Here is a 23,485-nt window from a genome sequence, read left to right on the forward strand (position 1 = left end):
TTTTCCCTGTAACAAAACTGATGGAGTGTCTATTATGAGATAAATGCAGTCCAAGTCCTTACAAATGAACTTGCTTACCATCTTTATAAAGGGACACCTGCTAACACCTAGGTACCAGGTGGGGAAGTTGAAGATAAAACTCTATAGTCTTTATGTCAAACCTGACAGATTTCTCTGTTGAACAAGATACAGAAGACCTGCTTTTAAGTCAGTCTTGAGTCATCTGGACAGGATAAAAAATGACCAGTAGGGCTTCCCTGGTGGCGCAGTGGTTGGGAGTCCGCCTGCCGATGCAGGGGACACGGGTTCGTGCCCTGGTCCGGGAAGATCCCACATGCCGCGGAGCGGTTGGGCCCGTGAGCCATGGCCGCTGAGCCTGCGTGTCCGGAGCCTGTGCTCCACAACGGGAGAGGCCACAACAGTGAGAGGCCCGTGCACTGCAAAAAAAAAAGAAAAAAAAAAATGACCAGTAAATCCAACTTAAGGATAAGTAAGTGGAAAAAATAAAACAAATCATGACATCTATGAAAAAAACTGTTCAACAATAGAAAAGGCCCAAAGTTGTATGAGCTTAGAGAAAAATCACTGTTATAAAACAAGAGAATTTCAGAAGATGAAATATCTTTTTCTCCTTAATGAGATCAAAGTGGATTTTACTTTTATTAAACAGATTTTTAAAACAGGCTTGGATGAAAGGAGACTGCATCCAAAAGAACAAACACAACCAAGACAAAACAAAATTGATTAAATACGCTGAAACACTAGTTAGTCAACTTAGCAACATATTGAATAGAATTGAGAAATACACCTGGCATTCAGAAGAAGTGAATAGGTGCTGGCCATCTAGCTTATAAACAATAGGAATTCTTGAAGAAAAGAGCTACTGAGCAGAGTCAATAAATGTATTGGGCCACCATGAAAATCTTGGTGAACCCGAAGAGGTAACCCAGGTCCCGCGTTGTCATCCTAGTATAACGAAAGTAGGAACTAGCTGCTTATATTTTTAAACCGCCAGATTTAATAAGTAGTTTAACGTAGCTGACTTGAGTTTATTAGTATGGATTGGTACAAGTACAAATTCATGAGGCCCAGTATTTGCTGGATCCTTGTAACCCCTCCTTCGTTTCAATCTTAGTCATTACCTTTTTTATTTACTTTATCTGCTGTTCTAAACTCATGTCACTCTCTAGCTAGGGGTAGGCTGTCAGAACAGCAACATCATTTCGGTGGCTTTACATAATGAAGGTTTATTTCCCATTCACAGTCCAGTCCAGTGAGGAGGGGCCCTCTGCTCTGCACAGTCATTCAGGGAACCAGGCTCCTGCTTTCTTGTGGCCCTGCCTCCTTCAGGGTCTCTGGAATCCTCTTGATTACGTAGATGGAGGGGGCGTGTCCAGCAGTGAGTCGAGCAAAGAGAGAACATGCCATGCTTTCTCCCATTCTGTTGGAAAAGGCTAGTTCCATGACCCCACAATTTAGAGGATAGTTTACGTTAAGAACAAAATGCGCGTGACATGGCTTTAAGTATTTTAATGAAATTAAAATGTTCATTTAAATGTTTAAGTATAATTTAAAATATTGAAGTATGTCAAAGAGAAATAACATAGCATTTTAACGGTGGACAACCTGATATAAAACTCCCAGTTTAATGTGTGATTTTTATCCATTAGGAGAAAATATCTGACCATTATCAGTGAACTGATAAAGATTAGACAGAGACACATCAGCTCAAGGAGAGCATCGAGGCTGAACTAAGTTAAAGGCTCTCTCTTATTTTAATGGGCACAGAAGAGAAAAGAAGCATTTAGAAGCCTTGAGTGTGTTACAACACATGAGCAGAAAAGATCCTGACTTGACCCTAATTAGGATAGATATGGTAGCCATCCAAAATGCTGGCTGTCTGAAGAAGGTAGAACTGAATAAAGGGAACCATTCTTTGTGCTAAGCTGTCCCGTTGCCCTGAAGTTGGAAAAGGGAAGCCAAGCTCTTGCTGAGGACTAGCAGGGGAACTGTGTTGTACAGGGCAGTGTTACTTGCAGAGGTGTGGAACACTGATTTTGTGTGTGTGTGTGTGTGCGCACGTGTGTATGTGTGTGCAATGAGAGAGAGAGAAATAGGTTGAATATACATTTAAAATGTTGATTAGATAAAAGGGACTCACCTCTTAATAGAAGCTTCTTTTTGCAGAAAGGTTGAAAAGCTAGGTTGTTAGCTTTCACGTTGGCCTCAGAAAATAGGTACAAGAGAAGTATAAAACTGAAATAGCTTTTCTTTATATCAGCAATAACCGGTTAGAAAATATAATGGAAAAAGGATCCTAGTTTCAAAAGCAGTAAAAACTATGAAATATTTAAGAATACATGTAAAAAGAAATGCCGGGACCTCTGTATAGAAAACTATGAAACTTTACTATAGGATATAAAAGAAGACTGACTGGAGAAACATCTTGTTTATTCAGAGTAACAGTCAGTATTGTAAAGACGGTCCTTTTTCTCTAGTTAATCTGTAAATGTTATGCAATTTAAGTTGAGGTTTGGAGGGAAATTAGACACATTGAAAAGTTTCTCTAGAAGTGTTTGAGAGTAGCAAATTCAATATAAAAACATACTCTGCTTGTAAAGCAGCTTTCATTTCAATATTGTAGGACTGACATAGGAGTAGCCAAATCCAAGAAGCCAGCATCGAGAAACAGACCCGTGGATCTGGGAAATAAGTGTACAGAATGAAAATGCTGGGATTATAGGTCAGTGAGGAAAGCCCCTCTCGATATTCCGTAAATGGTATTGAGACAGAAAAGGAAATGTAAATACTTGCATCCTTGTAGGTGGAAGCAGAAAAGGAGATTTTGGGGGAAGGAAGAGAATGAGTTCTGATTGGAATATGTCGATTTTGTGGAGCTGAAGGGCTGGTTAAGCATCCACCAAAAAAAAGATATGCGTGACATATTTTCCATTGAAGTCAAGAATATATTTTAGAGCTAACCGGATAGTATCAGATGCTCAGGAAGTGTCTTATTACCGGCTGCCCACGTGTGTTCATTCAGCTAAGATTTATTGAGCATGTGCTATACGTTTCGCTGGGTGCTAAGTACTTTTGCAGGTGACAGTCATGTCAAGCAGAAGAAGGGAGAGACCACTTGGCCTAAAAGCTCCGTGCCGTCCCTCTGTACTCACTGAGCTGAGTCCTGGAAGATTCCTGCTGCTCTTCACCGTCCTCCGCTCTGCTGTGCCCCGTACCTGTGTTGTAAATAGGGTTGATGTAAATTATTCAGCCCATAAACCGCATGTTCCATTTATCCTGTTTCATCCTGTGGGAGCGTCTCCCGACACCTTGACCTACATTTGGTTAGGGAAAGCATTCCGCCCAGCTGCCACTGATGTAGTTCAAGGTACCAGGAGTAAACAGGCACGGGTCTGTTATATGGTTTCGTATGTCTGTTCCCCGCCCTACCTGAGCCTTTCCCCCGATTTTATGTTTGTTCACAAAGCAGTGTGGTATCACGGTATTTACCAGAAATCTGCAGTGTTCTCTTAAGACTCGAAAGAGTGGATCACTGGCCTTCAAAGCCCCCACTGTGTGTGCCCAGCCTCACCTCTCAGCCTGTCTCGTCTGATGCTGCAGTCACTTTCATGTCCTCACACTTTACTGCCCGTCAGATTCTTTCCGCCAGGAGCACCCTTCCCAACCCTACCTGCATATCCAGACCTCCCTGCTCTTAAAGGCCCAGATGAAATGACTCCTGTTCGAGGTGTTTCCCCCTCAGTTTGCTTAGTTTGAAGTTATCTCTCATTTCTCTGCACATTTCTTCAAATATCTCATTTAGCACTTAACACTTTTATATGCAACTCTTCATGTACCGGTTTAGCTCCTAATTTAGTGAGAAAGCTCCTTCGGAGACAGCACTTTACAGTTAGTATTGCAGCCCTCCAGTGCCCTCTGCTGAGTAGCAGTTCCAATATTTATTGAACGAAGATTTTATCAAACATCTGCTGTGCCTCAGATACTGTTCATGGTATTTGTCCTATTGCCGTTTAATCTAATCCACACAGTGGCTTTATTATCCCCATTTTATGGATAATAATTTTGAGGGTGGGGCAGTTAAATAGCTCCCCCGTCTCCACAATTGATAAGTACTGGAGTCGGGACGTGAGCTGTTTTCTGACTCATGGGTCCACCTGTCTGTTCCCCACGTCTCCGCCCGGTTGTCCAATGAGCATCTCACACTGAACTTGCCTAACACAGAATTCCCAATTTCCCTTCCTGTTCCTCCTGCACTCCTTCTCAGCCAGCCCTATCCTTCTGTTTCTTGCTGTGGTCAAAAACCTTGGTGGCTTCAGGTCTCAAACCCTGTATCTGGTCCATCGTCAAATCTTCATCAAATCTCACTGTCTTTACCGTCAGAAGGTGGCTGGAATCCATTTCACAAGGCCTGTGCCGTCACCCTGGTCTGGGCTGCCGTTCTCGCCTGTCTCTTAGTCCCATCCCAGCACCCCAAAGTCCTTTCCACCCAGAGCTGGAATATACCCATTTAGAACCAAGTTAGGTCTCTCCTGTCACCCTCCACAGTTCCCAATGTGTCTTGGGTCACAGCCTGTGTCCTCACAGCGCCCTGCAGAAGCCTCCTAGATCTGATCCCTGCCCCCTGTCTGTCTTCACCATCTGTTCCTGTCCTTACTTGCCTCCTCCAGTCACATCAGTGTCCTTACCAGCCTTCCAGCAGGCCAGTCACACCCACCTGGGGGCTGGTGAACTTGCCTCACCAGGGCTTGCTCCCTGACTCAAGTTCTCTGTGAAACATCACCCCCGGGTGAGGCCAGTCCTCACCTGCATCCTGGCACTCCCTCTCCCCCACCCCGATGAGCAGAACAACAGCTGGCATATGATATATTGACCTGTAAGTTCATCTGTTATCCATCCCTCCCCAGTACAAGAACGAGAACCCTGTCTCATTCACGGCTGTGTCTCCAGCACCTGGTGCCTTGTAGGTGCTCATGAGATACTTGTTTTCAGAATGACGGAGTAAAGGGGATGGATGGATGGCTCAGAAGCCTTTTCCATCCTCTCTCACTGCACATTCCTTTGGTGTTAGGTCCGTGGGGTTTGTCGGTTGCAGTGGGTTTTGCTGTTTTGGAGGAGAGAACACCTGTGTATCAGACATGCCTGAGAGTGGAGAAGTAAGTTTGGTTCTGTTGTTAGGTCCCTTGTACCCTGGTGACAAACTGACCTTTACCTAGCAGGTGCTCGTAGTTGCTTTGTGGCAGCATTGTTAGAGTTCAGCAGTCTCCTAGAGATCATGGAACAATCCAGAAAGTGATTGTTCTTTTTTCGTATTCATTCTCTGATAATGTTTAACTACAGTTTGAGTTTCACTGTGTGATAGAAGTAAATCTCATTACTCTCCTTCTTTGTAGAGGAAAAAAAAAGCATGTCAATGTTTTAGTTAAAAAGCAAAGTTAATTTGTACGCTTTTAAAAAAATTATAAGAAGTCTAGAGCTTGTTAGTTCTTGACGTCTTATCTTATGTTACCCGAAGCTCTTTCATCGGTTGAGGTATTTGTTTTGAATAGCTAGGTGGCACATTTTTCCATGTCCCTGGCAGAGTGCCGGGGAGAAAGTGTGTGTAGTTCCACCTGAATCTAGCGATGTCGTGGTGCAGAACGTGCAGGCGGCTCCATCCAGGCCCGGACCTCACTCCATGGAGGCCCGGAAGCCGACTGCCTGCCCTCCCCACTCCACCTCGCAGCCTCCGCCCCAGGGAAGCAGGAGAGTCTGATTCACGTCGCGTTATCTCAGACGTCCAAGGACCTGGGAAGCGATTAGATATTGGAGGCAAACAGGTAGTTAAAATGTCAATAAAGGTGTAAGTGAAAATTGCCTGAGTCACTCTAACTGTCGCCATTCAGGTATTTGTGAACAAAGTGCACGGCTCGGAAAACCACTGCAGCTCATCTCTTTGTCAACCCTGGGAGCGTTTCCACTTAGAAACGTCCTCTGTGCACGCACGCCACCCCTGCCTCCGTCACTCTGCTCTGTCTCCCGGCCAGGCTCCTGCCTGTGTGGGACTCATCGGTCTGCCTTCCCCTCTGGTTTACTCTTCTGAGCTCTCGTTAGTCTATTCCTCCCATGCTGAGCTTCCCCCTAGTCCTTTTTTGCTTTCATTCATAAAGTGCTCCTTCATAGTCACTCTGTAATGATTTTGTCTTCTGTCATGTTCCTGTCACATTAGCCACCCCCTGACCCCTGCCTGGGGCAGGTTGGACCAGAGGCTGTGGAATGGCCACCCCTTTAAAACCAAAGGAAATGTTCCGGGGTAACAATCGTCGGTTAAGGAAACAGAGAAGCGATGAGAGACATTTTTACAAGCCGGTCAGAACTTTGAGCCCGAGTATATAGCAGGTGCCGAGGGTACAGAGGTGAACAGGGCAGGGTTCCTGCTGCTAAGTAGTCCCTGGGTTTTGTGGTGACAGGAAAATAACCCAATAATTACAGAACAGTCTGGTGCCTGTTTCCAAGCACAGAGGAGAGCGGACAGGAGGGAAGGAATGTAATCAACGTCCGGAAGGAGTGATGGGTCTTGACACTCAGAAGATTCAGTTGATGTGGTATTTTAGAGATATTTATTCAGCACACATCCTGTGCCAGGCACTGTGCTCGGCACTGGAGGGTCCGTGGCGAGAAAGACTGTTAGCTCCATATAGCAGGGACCTTCTAAAGAGGGAAGAGAGATTTTAAAACACAGCCATCACTGGATAAATGAAACACCCATGAATGTGAAGAATTCTTTGAAGGAAATAAACAGGACGCTGAGATGAAGTGAAGGGCGTGTGTTGCATTTGGGCAGAGGTGGCTGCTGGGGCGGAGCTGCGCACGGGCCTCTTGTACGAAGGGACTGTTAGCCTGAGACCTGAAGCAGGGGCCGGGGATCTCCTTGCAAAGCAGCTCCAGGAGGAAGCAGCATCTGGGGAGAGTCTGGAGCACGTGGGTCTGCCCCCCGCCTTCTTCCCGCCTCTGTTAGGGAGCGTGCTCCTTGGAACCACTCTGTCCCCCGACGCAGCTCACTTGCACGAGAGCCTGCGTCCCGCACACCTGACAGAGTAGAAGTTGCTTGGGGCTGCCAGTAGGCGCAGTAAGGGCGTGCACTCAAGAAGCACATATTTGCCTTTGGGGAACATCTGACGTATATGGACCTAACAATTTAGTACGGCACTGAGCTGATAGTATAAATTTAATAATTATTTTTTCAGGTGTTTTTATGATGTTTTAAGGTGATGCGAGAATTAAAATTTAGAACCGAAGAGTATTTTCTCATCCATTTTTTAACTAAACTATGAAGAGAATTAGGCAGGTGAGAAAAATGATTCTTTTCCCCCAGGGAAATGGGAGTTACAAGGTATTTTTATAATCCTCAAAGGCATGTAAAATATCTTGCAAAGTTAAAAAATAAATGGCAACTGGGTGTTGAAAGCAAGCAGCCTGGGGGATAGGTTAGCCGAGGAATCATTTCCTGAGAGTGAGTGATGCATGTGTAGGAACTGACCTTTAAGGGATCTCAAGAGGAATCCTCTCTGTTAGTACTTTGAGTTTAAGAGCAATCGTCATCTGACAGGTTTTTCGTGAGATCTTGCCTGTTAGGTGAGGACAGTGGGCTGTAAGTTCTCGGGGGGCCCAGGTCTGTGCATCTCATGCCAGCGGTCGGACCATTTACAACAAACCCTTGATGACGTTGCTGACACGGTGAGAAATCACCTCCTTTCTTTACATGTTTCAAGATGCTGGTTGTTTTGGTGAAGGTGGCAGTCTGTGCTCTGAGCGGTGGGCACGGGGAGGGGTGGGGGTGGGAGGGTAGGGGGGAAGCTCAGGGTCTTCGTGGTGCCGCTCCCCGGCTGCGATGGGCCTTCCATGATTTCCTCCTGGTTTTATTGAGATTCCAAAACTATAAACAGGTAACTTAGGGTTAATTGTTCTTTAATACTCATGTCTGTAAGCTAACGTAAAGGATGAAAATGTAGCCTGGTGGGTTTTCTTACGTGGATTTTGGTTTTCTTCGCAAGTTATCCATTCAATTAGAGATTAGGAAATATGGGGAAACGGTTGCCATTTTCTCACTTGTGACACACACTTAAAGTCCTCTTTCTGTGGAGTGTAACCTGGTTTGTGTGCGTTCAGTACTGCTCCAGGGCGTTTTAACAGCTGCTCCCCCGCCTTGCCTGGCTCCTGGAATAGCGACATAGATGTCGTCCTTTCTCTTTTTGCCCATTTCCCTCTTTCTGCTTTGCTCCACATTTCTTACCCAAACTCCTTTAATTTTCTACCTATTCGCCTTTTCCCAGGCGACTTACTTTCCATCTTTAAATTCAGCCCTGAGGCAAAAGGCAGCAGAGTATTGAAAAGTACTGAGTGAGAGTGGGGTGATGGGGTCCCCTCTGGTGGCTGTGTGGTCCTCAGCTCTGGCCTCAGGTTACAGGCAGGAAGTGAGGAGGTGGGGCTGCATCTCTGCTCACACGGGTTTCCTTTAGAGGATGAGCCTTTTCTTAGAGCAAGGGAGAGAACCCAGATCCCCTGTCTTCTGTCGCTTCCCCAAACATAACAGCCCTGGAGTTCTCTTTGAAATTCCTTGGGGTCTTGTTTCTATTTAAAAATTTCAGGATTTTGTAGTCATAAGCAGAATAAAAACTCTTTCATATATCATAAGTATTATTTTAAATTTCTTCTTGTAAAATATTTATTTTCTGTTTTGTCATAGCCCAATGATGATAATTACCCAGAAGATCACTAGTTTGGCTTGCGAAATTCATGATGGTAAGAATTTGGAAATTAATTTTTCATCACCGAAAAGGTTATATTCCAACCATCCTTTGTTTGAGAGATTATGATAACTTTCTGTTAGAGGAAAGAAAGGGATGGCGGTAAGATAGGGAAAATATTGAACTCTGCTTAAGGCTACTAACGTGTGCTTGTTTTCTTTCACTGTTTATTCTTAATTTTGCATTCAGTTCAGTGACAGAAACAAAGTAAAATAGTGTGAGTCAGGCCCGTGACCCACATCAGTGGCACTTTAAAATACGAAGGAAATAGACATTTGGTCTAAATCAAGTTTTATTAATCCCTGCTTCATCTCTGTGTTACATTTGTATTAAAATCTGCATGTTTTCCCCCTGCCCCACTCCCTTATACACATGAACACACGCACACTTACGTATCCTTTTAGTACAAATACGTACATATTCATATTCTGTATCCTCAGTGAATGGACACCTTGCCATGGCAAATGCTGGCAGTCAGGACTCTGAGTCCTAAGAGTTAGACTCTGGTTTCTTCAGAGATTGAAGGAGGATTCTCTATAGGACAATCATTTATATGTAGCCTGGATGGATTTGCAGCCTCCTAGTATCCATCACCCATCCTGTGCCACCTGCTCGGGAAGACCCACAAGAATTTTCGAAGTGTGTTGTTGCTTCTTAGACCTCCTCTGGCCTTTAAACTGGGTTTAAGATTTAGCAAGCTGAGGACTTCCCTGGTGGCACAGTGGTTGAGAGTCCGCCTGCCGATGCAGGGGACACGGGTTCGTGCCCCGGTCCGGGAAGATCCCACATGCCGCGGAGTGGCTGGGCCCGTGAGCCATGGCCGCTGAGCCTGCGCATCCGGAGCTTGTGCTCTGCAACGGGAGAGGCCACAACAGTGAGAGGCCCGCGTACCGAAAAAAAAAAAAAGATTTAGTAAGTTGATGTGTAATCATAGGTAACATTCTCCTGTTTGGAGGAAAGGTAAAGAAGTGGTTGAAGATGGTATACTCAGTTCAGTTTCATTCACTAGAGTCACGTAGGAGTGAGGAAATCCTTCCTTGCTTTATACTGTCCATACCATTGAGGTTAGTCATTGGAATCGTCCAATAATAGAAACATTTTCATGCCTCCTTTTGAAAAGTACTATTAAATATGCTAGCATTGGGGAACTTTTAAATGTAATAATACTTTCCTTTAGAAAAGAGTCAAATTAGTTCCCTGACATGTGTTATTTATTTTGCCCAGAGCTGGACGTGTTTGGTTATATGATGGTCCTTTCACATGACTGAGCCTGTGTTGTAATGAGAAAGAAAGGGACTAGTTATACCAAATAGTTAGGCCAAAATTGGGATTACAACCTGAATTTCGAAGGAGGAAAGTAATGCAAGTGTGAATGGGAAGAAATACCATTCTTTTCTTGGGAGAAATCATAATTGATAAATTGCCTATTTTTATTTCTCAGGGATGTTTCGAAAGGATGAAGAACTGACTCCGTCACAGAGAGGCTTAGCGGTAAGGTATGTGCCTTTAAATCGTCTCCTGCCGAGGTTCACGCTGTCCCTGCTGGGGACACACACTTACTCATGGCCAAGGCTAACTTGTCCTCCTAGAAGCTCTTAGTTCATGAAAACCAAACGATCCTCCGTCTGCACGCCTCCCGCCACAAAATCCGGCTGGGCTGGGCCTCCCTTCTAAGACTCCCACAGCACCTTGAGTATTTCATCACACAGCAGCACCTCCTGTGCACCACAAGGCAGCTACGAAGTCTTCTGTCTCTTCTGCGAGGCTCTGAGTTCCCTGAAGACAGGAAGGTTGTTTGGTCTTCATGTAGTAATTATGAGTCATAATCACAGCTACCATTTATAGGCCAATGACCTGATGGCAGGTGCTGGGCTTAGATGTGTTAATGTAGCACAGAGACGCCATGTTTGGAAATAATGAAGAACCAGCAGGATATTCTCATTGGTACTTGAGGAATTCACTGTGGGAGAACCTGCTCCTTGTTTACTGTGCGTCCTCTGTGGACTCAGCTGAGGAATAGCTTAAGTTCTTGGCAGGGCCTATCTTAATCTAATATAATTAGACGTCAGATACTCAATTTACCTAAAGAAGAACTTCCCACAAGCACCTCGTTTCCTGTAAATCTGGAACTAATAATATATTCTTGGCTGTCAGAAGAATGAAATGGTTTGTGTAGTAGGAAGGCCCTACCCTCAGTGCTCACCTTTGATCCCAGGTAGTACGTCTTGAGGATCTTATATTTTCCCCATCTTTAAAATGATTCTATTTTGATATTCACTCTGGCCAGTCTTTATATATCAGCGAATATGCACTTGAATTTATTTAGCTGCTAAGAGGTTAGTTTGACCTGGGCTCTGTGATCTGTATGAGTCCTGGGTCCATCCCAGGAACCGCTCGTCAGGAGCCACTCAGCCCTGGTCCCCCCTTTCCCTCCCACACGGCCACCTGGCAAGACCACAAACCCAGTTACATTCAACTCTCCACCTGCCCGAACAGCAGAAGGAGGCAGAGTGGAAAAACGTTGTCTTGCTGATTGGAGTGTTTCGGATTTGTTACCCCAGGTTTAAAACTATGGAGCTCAGTATTAACCACAGTTCCCCTGCCTCCCCCCGCCCCAGCCACTCACTTTCCACCTGCTGCAGCACTGGGAACAGCGTCCTCCTTTCTCCCCCACTCCCAGCACCCCGTCCCCGACATGCACGTGGGATGGTGTTTGCTTTTTGGAGAAAATAAGGCAACTCTGCTTCATTCTGCGACCACCAAACCTACCAGCCTGCCTGTGTCTGTAACAGAATACTCTCCTTTCCTTCCCAGTGCCACGTATACACCGTCCGCAGTCCAGCCCAAGGCCAACTTTTCACGTCAGCGCTGAGTCCAGTTGCTTCTTGAGTACAAAACTCAAGGATTTTGCTTCTTCGGTTATCCCATCTTGTGCCTTGTCGCTCATCAGTTTTTCCCCCCTGTGGGCTCATTCCCACCAACTTAAAGGGAAAAGACTCCTTGACCTCACAGCCCCTTCCAGCTTCCACCCATGACTCTCCACTCCTTTAGAGCAAGACTCCTTGAAGGATTTCTCTATTCTTCCTTCCTCATCTCCTTTTCTCTCCCCAACCCACTGCAGTCAGGTTTCTGTCCTCGATGCTTGTCTGCCACCATTCTTTCAAGGTTGCTCTTCACCTTGGCAGATTTAATGGTCCGCCTCGGTCTGTAGGCTGCTCGACCTCTCAGCACCGCGTGACCCGTTGGCTCGCTCAGTCCGTGAAACACCTTCGCCGCTTACCATCCGGGCCACCACGTGCATCTCACCGTCCTCGTGCCTCACCGGCTGCTTCTCTTGGTCTCCTCTGCTGAATCCCTCTGCCTCACTGCGAAGTGTTCCTGTGCTGCTGGGCACATCCTTGGACTTTTCCATCTTCTCCGGGCGATTGCTTGCCTTCCATTGGCTTTAATACGGTCCACGCATTTGAAGTCTCCTACGTTTATATCCCCATCCAGCCTCTCTCCTGGGCCCCGGCCTCGTATGTCCACCTGCCATTGCAGCATCCAGGTGTGGAGGGTAAACAGTGTCTCAGATGGAACCTGTTTGGAACAGAACTTCTGATTTCTGTGTCCCTTGTCCCGCACCCCAACCCCATCTGTTCTTCCACCGTTACTTCCCTCCCAGCTGCCTCGCTCTCTACCTGGTCCACTGACATCACCGCGGCCTAACCTCGCTCTCCACCTGGTCCACTGTCCGAGCTTTTCTGGCTGCTCTCCATTTTCTCTCCTGCCCACCCGGCAGCCAGAGATTCTTTTACTACGTATTGTATTATATTATCACCCTCTCCTGATGAAAACCCTCCCGTGGCTCCTCATGCCGTCGAGAATAAACTAACAAAGGTCTGACGGCCGCCTGGCAGGTCCCACAGGAGCCGTAGCCTCCTTTCCTCCCTACTCAGCCCACCCGTCACTGCACAGCCCTCCCCTCCAGCACCCTGTAGCCCTTGGCCCTGCTTTACTTTCCTTCATCATGTGTATCACTGTCTGATGTTTTATAATATATTTATGGGGATTGTCCCTCTCCCTGGCCCCCACTTGTCAGCTCCAGGAGGACAGACCTTCGTCTTCCTTATCATTGCATTCCCATCTCCTCAACGGCAGTTTGCCCTGGGGTGCTTGTGGGCCCCAGGAGACATTTGCCAATGCCAGGGACATTTTTGGTTGTCACTGAAGGAGAGGGGCAGTGCTACTGACTTCTGCCAGGTCAAGGCCAGGGATGTGGCTAACGTCCTACAGTGCACAGGACGGTCCCCTTCAACAAAGAAATATTGTCCCTAAATGTCAGTAACGCTGAGCCTGAGAAGCCCTAACCTGGGATGACGCACAGTTAATATCAAATAAGTATTTATGGAATGAAGAACGAATCTCCCACTTGATGTCATAAATAGAGTATTACGGTTATACTTAGTTCTCGTTTCATAGCATGTAGTATAGTTATCTGCCTCTTTCCTAACATGACTTGTCATTTGTACGTCAGCAAGTTTCATGGTTCAGAATCATCTGTCCTTGAAAATTGTGATACATATCTGGACATGGTAAGATTGAGATGCGCCTTGACAACCTGGCATTGTTTTGGTCTTGAAATAAGTGGTGTTGAAATGGGGCTCTGTTGCCTGAGCACAGGGGCTCTTCGGCAGCTTTGTGACGACGGGGCACTCGTCCAGGTGTGCGAGGTGGTGAGAAGGCCCTCTGTTACATGGAAAGAAGTACAAGAGAAAATCTGCCAAAACATTTTGCTCCCAATCACTTGTGAGCCCTCAAGAAAAATTACTTAACGTTCCAAAAACTTTTAAATGTAGAAAAGTAATTCAGGAAGAAATTTTTAAGGAGTTTTGGCTAAGGGGTGACCTAGCTGAGTGTCAGTTGAGCCAGAAGCACTGTTTTCTCTTTGTTTTATTTAATAAAAATATACGTGAGGGGGTTCCATCGACTCCTCTCGGCCATAGAGACTGTGCTTTTTTAGGAGATCGCCTGTCATATTAGAGAGGAAGACAGGGCTGTAACACGTTCAAGAGCCTACTTACTTTCCCCGGGTGTAGTTGTGCTTTTATTTGTGGTAGTTTATAGCTGTCAGTGGATGGCAGACTTCACAGATGGAGCTGGTTTTAAAAAATGAAAAAAAATACACTTCTGATGCATTTACATGATAATATACATGGTCTGCATAATCTCCTGCGTTATTAACTGGTTTTCTCCCGGTTACCTGCATTGAGAACTGGAATACTTCGTACACTTTAGATACTGTGTACCATTTGGACTGACCTGAGAGCAGTTGAATTAAAAATGTTGCAGTAGGGCTTCCCTGGTGGTGCAGTGGTTGGGAGTCTGCCTGCCAATGCAGGGGATGTGGGTTCGAGCCCTGGTCCGGGAAGATCCCACATGCTGCGGAGCAACTAAGCCCGTGTGCCGCAACTACTGAGCTCACGTGCCACAACTACTGAAGCCTGCACACCTAGAGCCCATGCTCCACAACAAGAGAAGCCACCGAAATGAGAAGCCCGCGCACTGCAACGAAGAGCAGCCCCCGCTCGCCGCAACTAGAGAAAGCCCGCGTGCAGCAACGAAGACCTGACGCAGCCAAAAATTAATTAAAAAAAAAAACATTGCACAACATCCTTGATTCCTTTCTCCCTTACGCCGCACATCCGGTCCATCAGCAGACCCCAGGGCTGTCCTGCCAGAAGGCAGGCAGACGCTGCTGCTCCGCGGCGCCAGCCCCGTCACCTCCCCCTGGAGGTCAGCGCAGCGGCCTCCTCACTGGTCTTCCCCGTCCACCCTTCTCTGTCCACACCCAGGGGCTAGAGGGATTCTTTCAGAACATAGGTATTTTAAAAGCCGACCGTAGTTTTTCAGCACATTCAGAATAAAATCCAAGGTTCCCTCCGCGCCTTGCAAGGCAGGCCCCTCACCTCGGCTCGCTGACTCCCTTCCTGCCTCTCTGCCTGGCTCAGCCCGCCCAGCCACACCGGGCTCCCTGATGCTGGCCCTGCCCCCGGCTCAGGGCTTTTGCCCTCATCGTTCCCTCTGCCTGGAGCCCTTGTCCGGGACATTCACACGACTCGCACGTCTCCTGATCAGAGAGGCCTCTTCTGACTTATTAATATAACAAAATGCCCCCTTCTCCTTGCACGTAGCATCTCTGAAGTTACGTTATGTATTTTTTTATTGTTTATTTTCTGCAGCTGTTCCGTAAGCTCTATGAATGCAGCGTTCCCCTGTTTGATTTACTGCGGTATCTCTAGACCCTGGAGCGTGTGTGTAGTAGTCGGTGCACACGTAGATTTGTTAAATGAGTGAACGATTGACTAGTAAGAGATGATTCTTCCTGCCGTATCTTGTCCTCCTCGGGTTTGTTTCATCATGAGGAGTTAGGCGGAGACCCTTCGTAGTTGCTCATAAAGACCTGTATGGAAGCTCTTTTATCCAGAAATACTGTTGCGCATTCCTTCATCCTGAACCTTTAAATTCTCATTGTTTGGATGCAAATGAAAATCAGAGCTAGTTTTATTTTGGAAATGCTAAGAGAAGTGAGGATGGAGAAGATCATTTCTGTCACATTTTCTGGAAGCGAACGTTCCCTCTCACATGTTGCATGTCTTTTCGTTGCAGACGCATGCCGAGCCTTCTGGAGTATTTAAGTTACAACTGTAACTTCATGGGAATCCTGGCAGGCCCACTCTGCTCTTACAAAGACTACATCACTTTCATCGAAGGCAGATCGTACCATGTGACACAATCAGGTGAACACGGAAAAGAAGAGATACAGTATGAAAAGACAGAGCCATCTCCAAATGTAAGGTCATGAGGTTCACCTGCAGCCTCTCTAACATGTATTGATTAGCCTTGTTTATTTCAAGATACTAATGTTTTCAAGTTTTGAGTTTACCCATCTTTTATTTTAAAAACATTTTTCGAGGTAAATGACACTTCACACAGTACCTAGTGGTGATGCCTGGTAGAAGTACAATCATGACTGAAGAACAAAAATAAGGTTACTTTAAAAGCTGTGCTGCGTTCCTTAGTGAGGATAATGCTTTGTAGTCATGGAGTATTTTACAGAAAAGCCCGTCTCGTGGATCTGGCCGAGCCTCATTTTCCAGGCTTTTTCCTTAGCTGTACCTTACGTCTCTCCTCATGCTGACCATTGCCAGTTGAAATCTTACGCCTCTTTAAAGGCCTACTTCAGATATCACCTTTTCCATAAAACCTTGTCCAGTTTTCACAATACAGAAGATAATAATAGTGAACACTTTCCCAGCACTTTCAGCCCCAGGACAGTCTTGCGAGGCAGACGCTTTATTCTCACGACTTCACGTATGAGGAGGCTGAGACTCAGAGGCTAAGTAATTTGACCAGGGTTTCCAGGGTGGCAGTGGGAGAACCGGAATCCAAGCCCAGGCTGTCTGAGCCTCACACCCGAATGTCATCTTTATTCCTTGGAACAACTGATACGTCTTGTCCGGGGAGCCCGTGCGGCTCTGTGCAGGCCAAGTTCTGCTGGATTTGATCTGGTAGAATCTAAAAGTCCATGAGAAATAGGCCAGTCAACAAGTCTGTGAGACAAAAAGGTGGGGCTAGGGCTTCCCTGGTGGCGCAGTGGTTGAGAGTCCGCCTGCCGATGCAGGGGACACGGGTTCGTGCCCCGGTCCGGGAAGATCCCACATGCCGTGGAGCGGCTGGGCCCGTGAGTCATGGCCACTGAGCCTGCGCGTCTGGAGCCTGTGCTCCGCAACAAGAGAGGCCGCGATAGTGAGAGGCCCACGCACCGCAATGAAGAGTGGCCCCCGCTCGCCGCAACTAGAAAAAGCCCTCGCACAGAAATGAAGACCCAACACAACCATAACTAAATTAATTAATTAAAAAAAAAAAGGTGGGGCTAGTATGCTTTCTCTGAATGTGGGGTTTGGAGCAGAGGACCAGCTCCTTGCTAAGTTATTATGAAACAAAGAGTGAATGAAGACGTGCACTCATTTGCAAAATCTCTCGTATTTTCTCTTTCGTGCCATGCAACTCATTGTGTTTTACACCAAAAAGATGCTCTCGTCTTCACAGTTTCCGTTAACTGGCCAAGTGTTAATTGATGAATGCCAGCTCAAACTGGGACGAGAAACTGGGTATATTCAGATCTCTTCGCTGACTGTTTTGTGTCAGGCTGACCACTTAACCCTTCAGAGGCCTCACTGCCGTAGGAGGAGCTCAAGGTACTTATAGACAGCTTCTATATCCCAGAGGTTTATTCTAGAATACTGAGAAGGGAATGAAATTAGGAATTTAGGAAATTCCTAGTAAGGAATTTAGGAATTCCTAACTAGGAAATTAGGAATTAAAATGCTAGACTTAATTTTGTAAAATGCTGGAAAAATATCAAGTGCAACAAACATATAAGTAGTGGTAAATCAAACCCAACAAAAACAGTGCAAAGTTGTGTATTACTTCTGTCACCTCACTCTGAATTTTTATGGGATTTGCTCTTAGAAAACATCACTTTCCTCCTTCAGGTCATGGACATCATAAATAAGAGATTGTTGACAATAGCAAATACTCTTCATATATTATCTCACTGTTTTAGTATATTTTAAATTTAAATTCCATATGTACATAGTTCACACACACAGTGGTAGTTATTTACAGATCACTTAAAGGCACTTAGAAACTCTTTGTGTTGTGAGTGGGGTGTGTAGACTCTTTGAATCCAAAGTGGGTCAGTCAGGTACCCAGAGGCCCCTTTGTTGGGGGCCTCCCAATTGTCTTTATCTGCGTTAGTTAAGATACAGGTTTGGCTGCTGAACCAAGGACCAAAATAACAGGAGGTTAAACAAGGTGGAAGTTTATTCTTCTCTTACGGGACAGCTCAAGTGTCAGCGGTCCATGGGTAATATGGCCGCTCCACGGGCGGGGGATCCAAGCTCCCGTTTTGGCCATCCTTAGGGCGTTTCCCTCATCCTCATGGTCTGAGGATGGTTCGCCACAGAAGTTGTCCATGTTACTTGTGACCACATAGCTACACTCAACTGCAAAGGAGGCTGTGACGTGTGGTCTTTAGCTAGACTTCACCGTGCGCAAATAGAAAATCCATTGCTATGTAAGAAGGGGGGCACGTCTCCTGGGACACCTGCCAGTCTCTGCTGTGATGCCGGTAGGTCTTTTCTCTGAGGCTGTTTGGTTTCTTGAGTGCGGGCTTCTCCCGTCTTCTGCCCCGGGTGTTCAGACTTGACTGCTGTTCTCTGGAGCTGGGAGGGAGGGGCTGCGGACATCGCCTCTCGGGATGCATCCACCACAGGCTCGATTCATTCCAGCCCCACTCTGGACCCGTGTCCTGAAGCCTGGCTCTTTTCTGGTTAGGCTTCCCTGAGAGTTAACTTCTGGCTTCCTGCCAGTATGGGGGAGAGGAGGCTGAGGGAACTGGGGTTACACCTGGCTTCCCAGCTTCAGGCCCCCTCACCCCTGCCTTTCAGAGTTCCTGATCCCGCATTGACTTAGCTTTTTTGGGGACTCTCGTTGGTGTGTGTGCCAGCTGGTAGTTGAGATCAGGTATATGTTACTTTAACTTGTTTTAAACTGAGACCTGGAAACTAGTGTGTACAGTCTAATGGCCACAGTACTTCTCATTATGTTACTCAAGTGATGTATCCGATTTTTAGGTTCACATATGAGGTCATTCGGTTCATCTCACTTCATTTACAATTATAATTTTTCCCTAGTTACCTGTTGCAAATTCAGATGTGTAGGTTAGATATTTTGGAGGTAGGAGTGAAGAAAAGGTAGCCTTACTTTACTGGAGGAAGCTTTGAAAGACGACCAGGAAAATGAGAATAAGAACAGTTGCAGCGAAGAGCCCTTGACCTTCCAGCGCCTCCTGACAATACGTAAAGACTTCGAAAGTGCAGGAATCAGGCATGTGCTCTGACTCTCGCCTTTGAGCCTTTCTTTTTGGCCCCATTACAGAAAGTGTTAAATACGGGTGTTCATCTGCAAATAACTGTAGTTAATTGGAATATTATTTGATTACTGTTCAGGACACTAAATCCAAGTATTTTGTTACATTCTTTCTTCTCAATCCAGCCTTTTCTTTCCTGTTTCTTTACCTCTGTGGCCTGTATAATCTCCTTTATATTGAATCAGATTGAAATAGTCTAGCCTACTGAAAACATAAAAACACCATGAGTTGGTGTTTGTCAAGGTAATTGAACCTTACCAGAATAAAGCTTATCCCTTTCTTTCCATCAGAATCTTTATGCAGATCTTTTTGTTTTCTTGGGTGTGGCTCTTTTGGTTTTATCATTTGAACAAAATTGCTTTAAAGAACTTTCAGGTTTAAAGAAACGTGAAAGTTGTTTATTGTAAAAATAGTTTTCCATGAAATACCTAGAATTTGGAAAGTAGGGAAAAAGCACAATGGAAAAAATAAGCCGTGTGTGTGTGTGTGTGTGTGTGTGTGTGTGTGTGTGTGTAGTCACGTAAAATCCACTACCAAAACTTACTAATGTTAACATTTTTACGTAGTCACCCTATACACCTGTGTTTGCTTTTAGTTTTTCTAAGTTTACTGAAAGTCCTGAAAATACACATTGGGGTTTCTAGTGTGATTTGAGCCATAACCCAGAGGCAGTCATTAGACATAAGGCTTCATGTGTTCATACTGAGACGGTGGCGGCTTTAAATGCTGAGCACGCCTGAGTTCAGGATTTTGGATGGAGTTACAGGGTTAATACTGCCTTCAGGAGGAGTTATGTGGCAATAATACGTAAATACGTATCGATTAAGTTTATGAAGAGTCTCGTCTTGCTTTCAGGTGGCAGTTATTCAGAAGCTCTTAGTCTGTGGACTTTCCTTGTTATTTCACTTGACCGTCTCTAAGACATTACCTGTGGAGTATAACATTGATGAGCATTTTCTAGCTACAGCTTCATGGCCGACCAAGGTTATCTATCTGTACGTCTCTCTTTTGGCTGCCAGACCGAAGTACTATTTCGCATGGACGTTAGGTAAGTGACACGTGAATAAACCTTCGTGTCAACGTGTGGAAGTATAAATCTTACCCTGGTGATAGCCGGGAGAGTACCCTGTTGAGAATATATAGTTCAAGACCAATGAGAAAAACTAGGGTCATCTATTCAGGAGAAGCAAACCTTATAGTTCATGTCCTACATATAAGGATAGAGCCTAAAAACTGTTAGGAGAGCCTGAAAACTGGATCAAGGCCCATTTTATTATAATATCATATAAAAATGAGAATGAATCTACTTTGACTGTTTAAGAATTAAAGATGATAGTATATGATAACGTACATCTTCTGGGAGAACACAGTAGTTTGTTACATAGGTTTGTAATAGTTTCTTTTCCTTTGTGTATTACAGCTGACGCTATCAATAATGCGGCAGGCTTTGGATTCAGAGGATATGACAAAAATGGAGCAGCTCGTTGGGACTTAATTTCCAATCTGAGAATTCAGCAAATAGAGGTTAGTAAATCATTAAGAAGTTGGTTACCATATGACACTTTAAGTAGCATAATTTGCCTTCATAGATTATGATGTGATGTCCCAACAGTGGTACTGAAAGATTTGTAATAATAATACTCATTCTTTCAATCAGCCAATATTTATTGGTCATCAACCATGTGCCCCAGGCCCTGGGAATAAGATCAGTACAATCTGGGCCCTCCTGGAGCTTTAATCTAGTGGGGGTTCCAGGGATACAGAAAGATTGGCTGTGATCAGAGAGGTATAGGGCGTTTCTAAGATAGGAGGCCAGCTTAGACTAGTGAGGTGATTGAGTGTGTGTGTGTGTGTGTGTGTGTGTGTGTGTGTGTGTGTGGGTGTTAGGAGGATGGGGCTATGTCAGGCAGAAGGCGTCGCCCTCCTGAGACAGTGACCTATTAGGAGGGTGCTGTGTAGGCCCAGCATGATGGTGGCCTCAACCAGGGTAGTGGCAGTGGGGCTGGAAAGACGTAAACACACTGGACGCTGTTTAAGAGACTCAGCAGAACTTGGTGATACACTGGAATCAGCAAGAGAGAACGAGTTATGAATCATGCCCAGAGGTCTGGTTTAGACCGCTGTGTTCACCGTGGTACCTTTCACTGGGGTAAGGAGCAAGGAGAAGGCTCAGGTATGAAGGGAAAGGTGGTGTGTTCAAATGTCAGACTTACCCGAGTGGTCCAGCAGGCCAGTGAACGCTGAGGCATGGGCTGAGATTGTAATTTGGCAACTATCGCACTTCAGGTTTTGGGAGGAACCACGAGAGTAGCCATGAGGGACACTGAGGGGATGGGAAGAGACGAGAGCCCCCAAAGGAGCCCCCATCTTACAGGCCAGGCAAAGGAAGGCATGCGGGACGGGGTAGCTGCAGAGAAGAGAGGAAAACCAAAAGCATGCATTGCTCTGCAAGCCTGTGTAAGGGGCTGCTCCCGATGGGAGAAGTTACCAGAACTTTGGGTGAGAGGCTGACTGGGAACGAATAGTGAGTGGAGCAGCTGGACCCACTGCTGGACCTTGGCACCTGCAGTTGTGGGACCACAGGAAATACAGGCCTGATCAGGTATCTAGATCCTTCTGCTGTTAGAAGGGACCCAGAAGATAGAGAAGTAAGTTAGACACCAGGGCCAGAAGCGGGGAGTGCCATAGGACCAGTGACCCGATTTCCCGCACAAATGCATGGCATGGGAGAAGTGGGGGGCAGAGAGGGGCTGTTACACATTAGAAGAGACATCAGCCAGACGTGCCATATGTTTGGATCCTGACTGACCCCACCAACTGGAAAACCATGTTTTTAAACTGTCAGGGGTATTTGAATACAAAATGGATATTGGATGATATTAAGGAATTATTGTTAATTTGGTTAGACCTGGTCATAGTTTTTTTTTTTTTTTTATTTTGGTCATAGTTTTTAAAATTTATTTATTTATTTTTTTGTAACATTATTTTTTTAAATTATTCTTATTCTTTTTAAAAAAATATTTATTTGGCTGGGCCGGTGTTAGTCGCGGCCTGTGGGCTCCTTAGTTGCGGCATACAAACTCTTAGTTGTGGCACATGGGATCCAGTTCCCTGACCAGGGATTGAACCTAAGCCCCCTGTGGTGGGAGCGCGGAGTCTCAACCACTGGACCACCAAGGAAGTCCCTGATCATAGTTTTTTTTTGAAGGTCCCTATTTATTGGACATAAATTCTGACCTATTTACAGGTGAAATAAGATGTCTGGTATTTGCTTTGAAATGCTCTTAACAGTGTCAGTAATAAAATGAGGAAGGACAGGCGAAAATGGATAATTGTGGAAATTGGGTGATGAATATATGGCCCTGTTTTAACGTTTTGTTCATTATTGCCAACTAAGGAGCTTTTGAGACTTTTTTTTTTTCCTAATCAGGCCCCATGAAATTTTAATAGCACAGATATATTGTATATCTCTTTATATCCTGTATGTATATATGTGCCTTATTCATGAAAGAGTAAGATTTTTTGCCTCTTAAGAAGTTTTCATCCTCAGAGTTTGATGAGAGCAGTAAATAACGGACCAGAGAATCTAAAGTGGTGAGAGGTGCGGAGCCAAGGAGGGATGGTTACACAGGGAAGGAGTAGCGGCCAGGAGACCAGAGCTTCTCTCTGAGATCGGAGGGTGGCATTAGTGGGGGAAGCTTGAGTGAGGCACTGGAAAGGTAGGAAGATGTGCAGACCACTCCTCCAGGGGAAGCAGGTCCTGGGAGGCCAAGACTCCCAGCAGCTGGGGAGGGGGGCACTGAAGGAAGTGAGGCTGCACCTGATGGGGCGTCCAGTCCGGCCCCCAGTGAACGGCCGCTGAAAGGTCATTCACCTGCTCCATCAGGAGTGTCTTTGGGATAATTCCATGGCAACCCCTGTAAGTGTTAACACACAGGAGAAAATGGTGAGAATCCATTTATCTCACAGATGTTCCCTCCAGTAACTCCTTTTATAGAATGATGTTACTCTATTAGAAAAAACGGCGTTAAGGAAAGAGATCGTACACTACCATCATTGTCAAGTAATGTACTCTTAGCACAGTAAGATGTTACTTACCTTTAAAGCTTCATTATTTTGTCGGCCAAAGAAGAAAGTTCCTTTGTTTTTCAGATGTCAACAAGTTTCAAGATGTTTCTTGATAATTGGAATATTCAGACAGCTCTTTGGCTCAAAAGGTAAGCTCCCTCCAGAACCACCATCAGCTGAGCGTTGGCCTCTAGTTCCTTTTTTTTTTTTTTTGACCTCTAGTTCTTGAGGCTGAGCTTCACTGGCTTCACATTCTTAAATAAATTAAATTAACGCTGTGACCTTGTGTTAACCGGGAAGCAGAGTTAAGCAGTCTTGACTCTGCTACCAAGTCAGAGAACTATTTAGGCGTGAGTCATGAATGTAGCCACCACTGACCTCGTAGCCTGCCTTGAAAGGTGCCCACCAAGGTTTGAGATCACCAGTATGTCCCTCATTCATGGGAGATTTGGCCAAACAAAAATGCCTACACAGCCACCATACGTATGCCCTAGATTTTGCACAACGCTTCCAGTTTTAAAATATTTCAGGACAACAGACCTTTATATGTTGGGCACAGGATGCAGAGACCCAGCCTCTGCAGTGGGAGGTCACCATCTTGGTACAAACTCGGCAGTCATCTCTATGCAATGCCCCC

General features: G+C 45.6%; 1 protein-coding gene across 3 annotated transcripts in view; it reads left to right on the top strand.

The window, feature by feature from the left end:
• Positions 1 to 23,485, top strand: part of MBOAT2 (membrane bound glycerophospholipid O-acyltransferase 2) — a 113,631-nt gene that overhangs the window by 77,738 nt on the left and 12,408 nt on the right. For all 3 annotated transcript variants that reach the window (XM_079941592.1, XM_079941590.1, XM_079941591.1), the window contains 6 exons: positions 8,744 to 8,799; positions 10,246 to 10,300; positions 15,453 to 15,636; positions 19,636 to 19,828; positions 20,201 to 20,304; positions 22,933 to 22,997. In XM_079941592.1, coding sequence (XP_079797718.1) covers positions 8,744 to 8,799; positions 10,246 to 10,300; positions 15,453 to 15,636; positions 19,636 to 19,828; positions 20,201 to 20,304; positions 22,933 to 22,997 — 657 coding nt within the window. The remainder of the gene's footprint in view (positions 1 to 8,743; positions 8,800 to 10,245; positions 10,301 to 15,452; positions 15,637 to 19,635; positions 19,829 to 20,200; positions 20,305 to 22,932; positions 22,998 to 23,485) is intronic.

This window comes from Stenella coeruleoalba (genome assembly GCF_951394435.1).
Source record: "Stenella coeruleoalba genome assembly, chromosome: 13".
In the NCBI taxonomy this organism is placed as follows: Eukaryota; Metazoa; Chordata; class Mammalia; order Artiodactyla; family Delphinidae; genus Stenella; species Stenella coeruleoalba.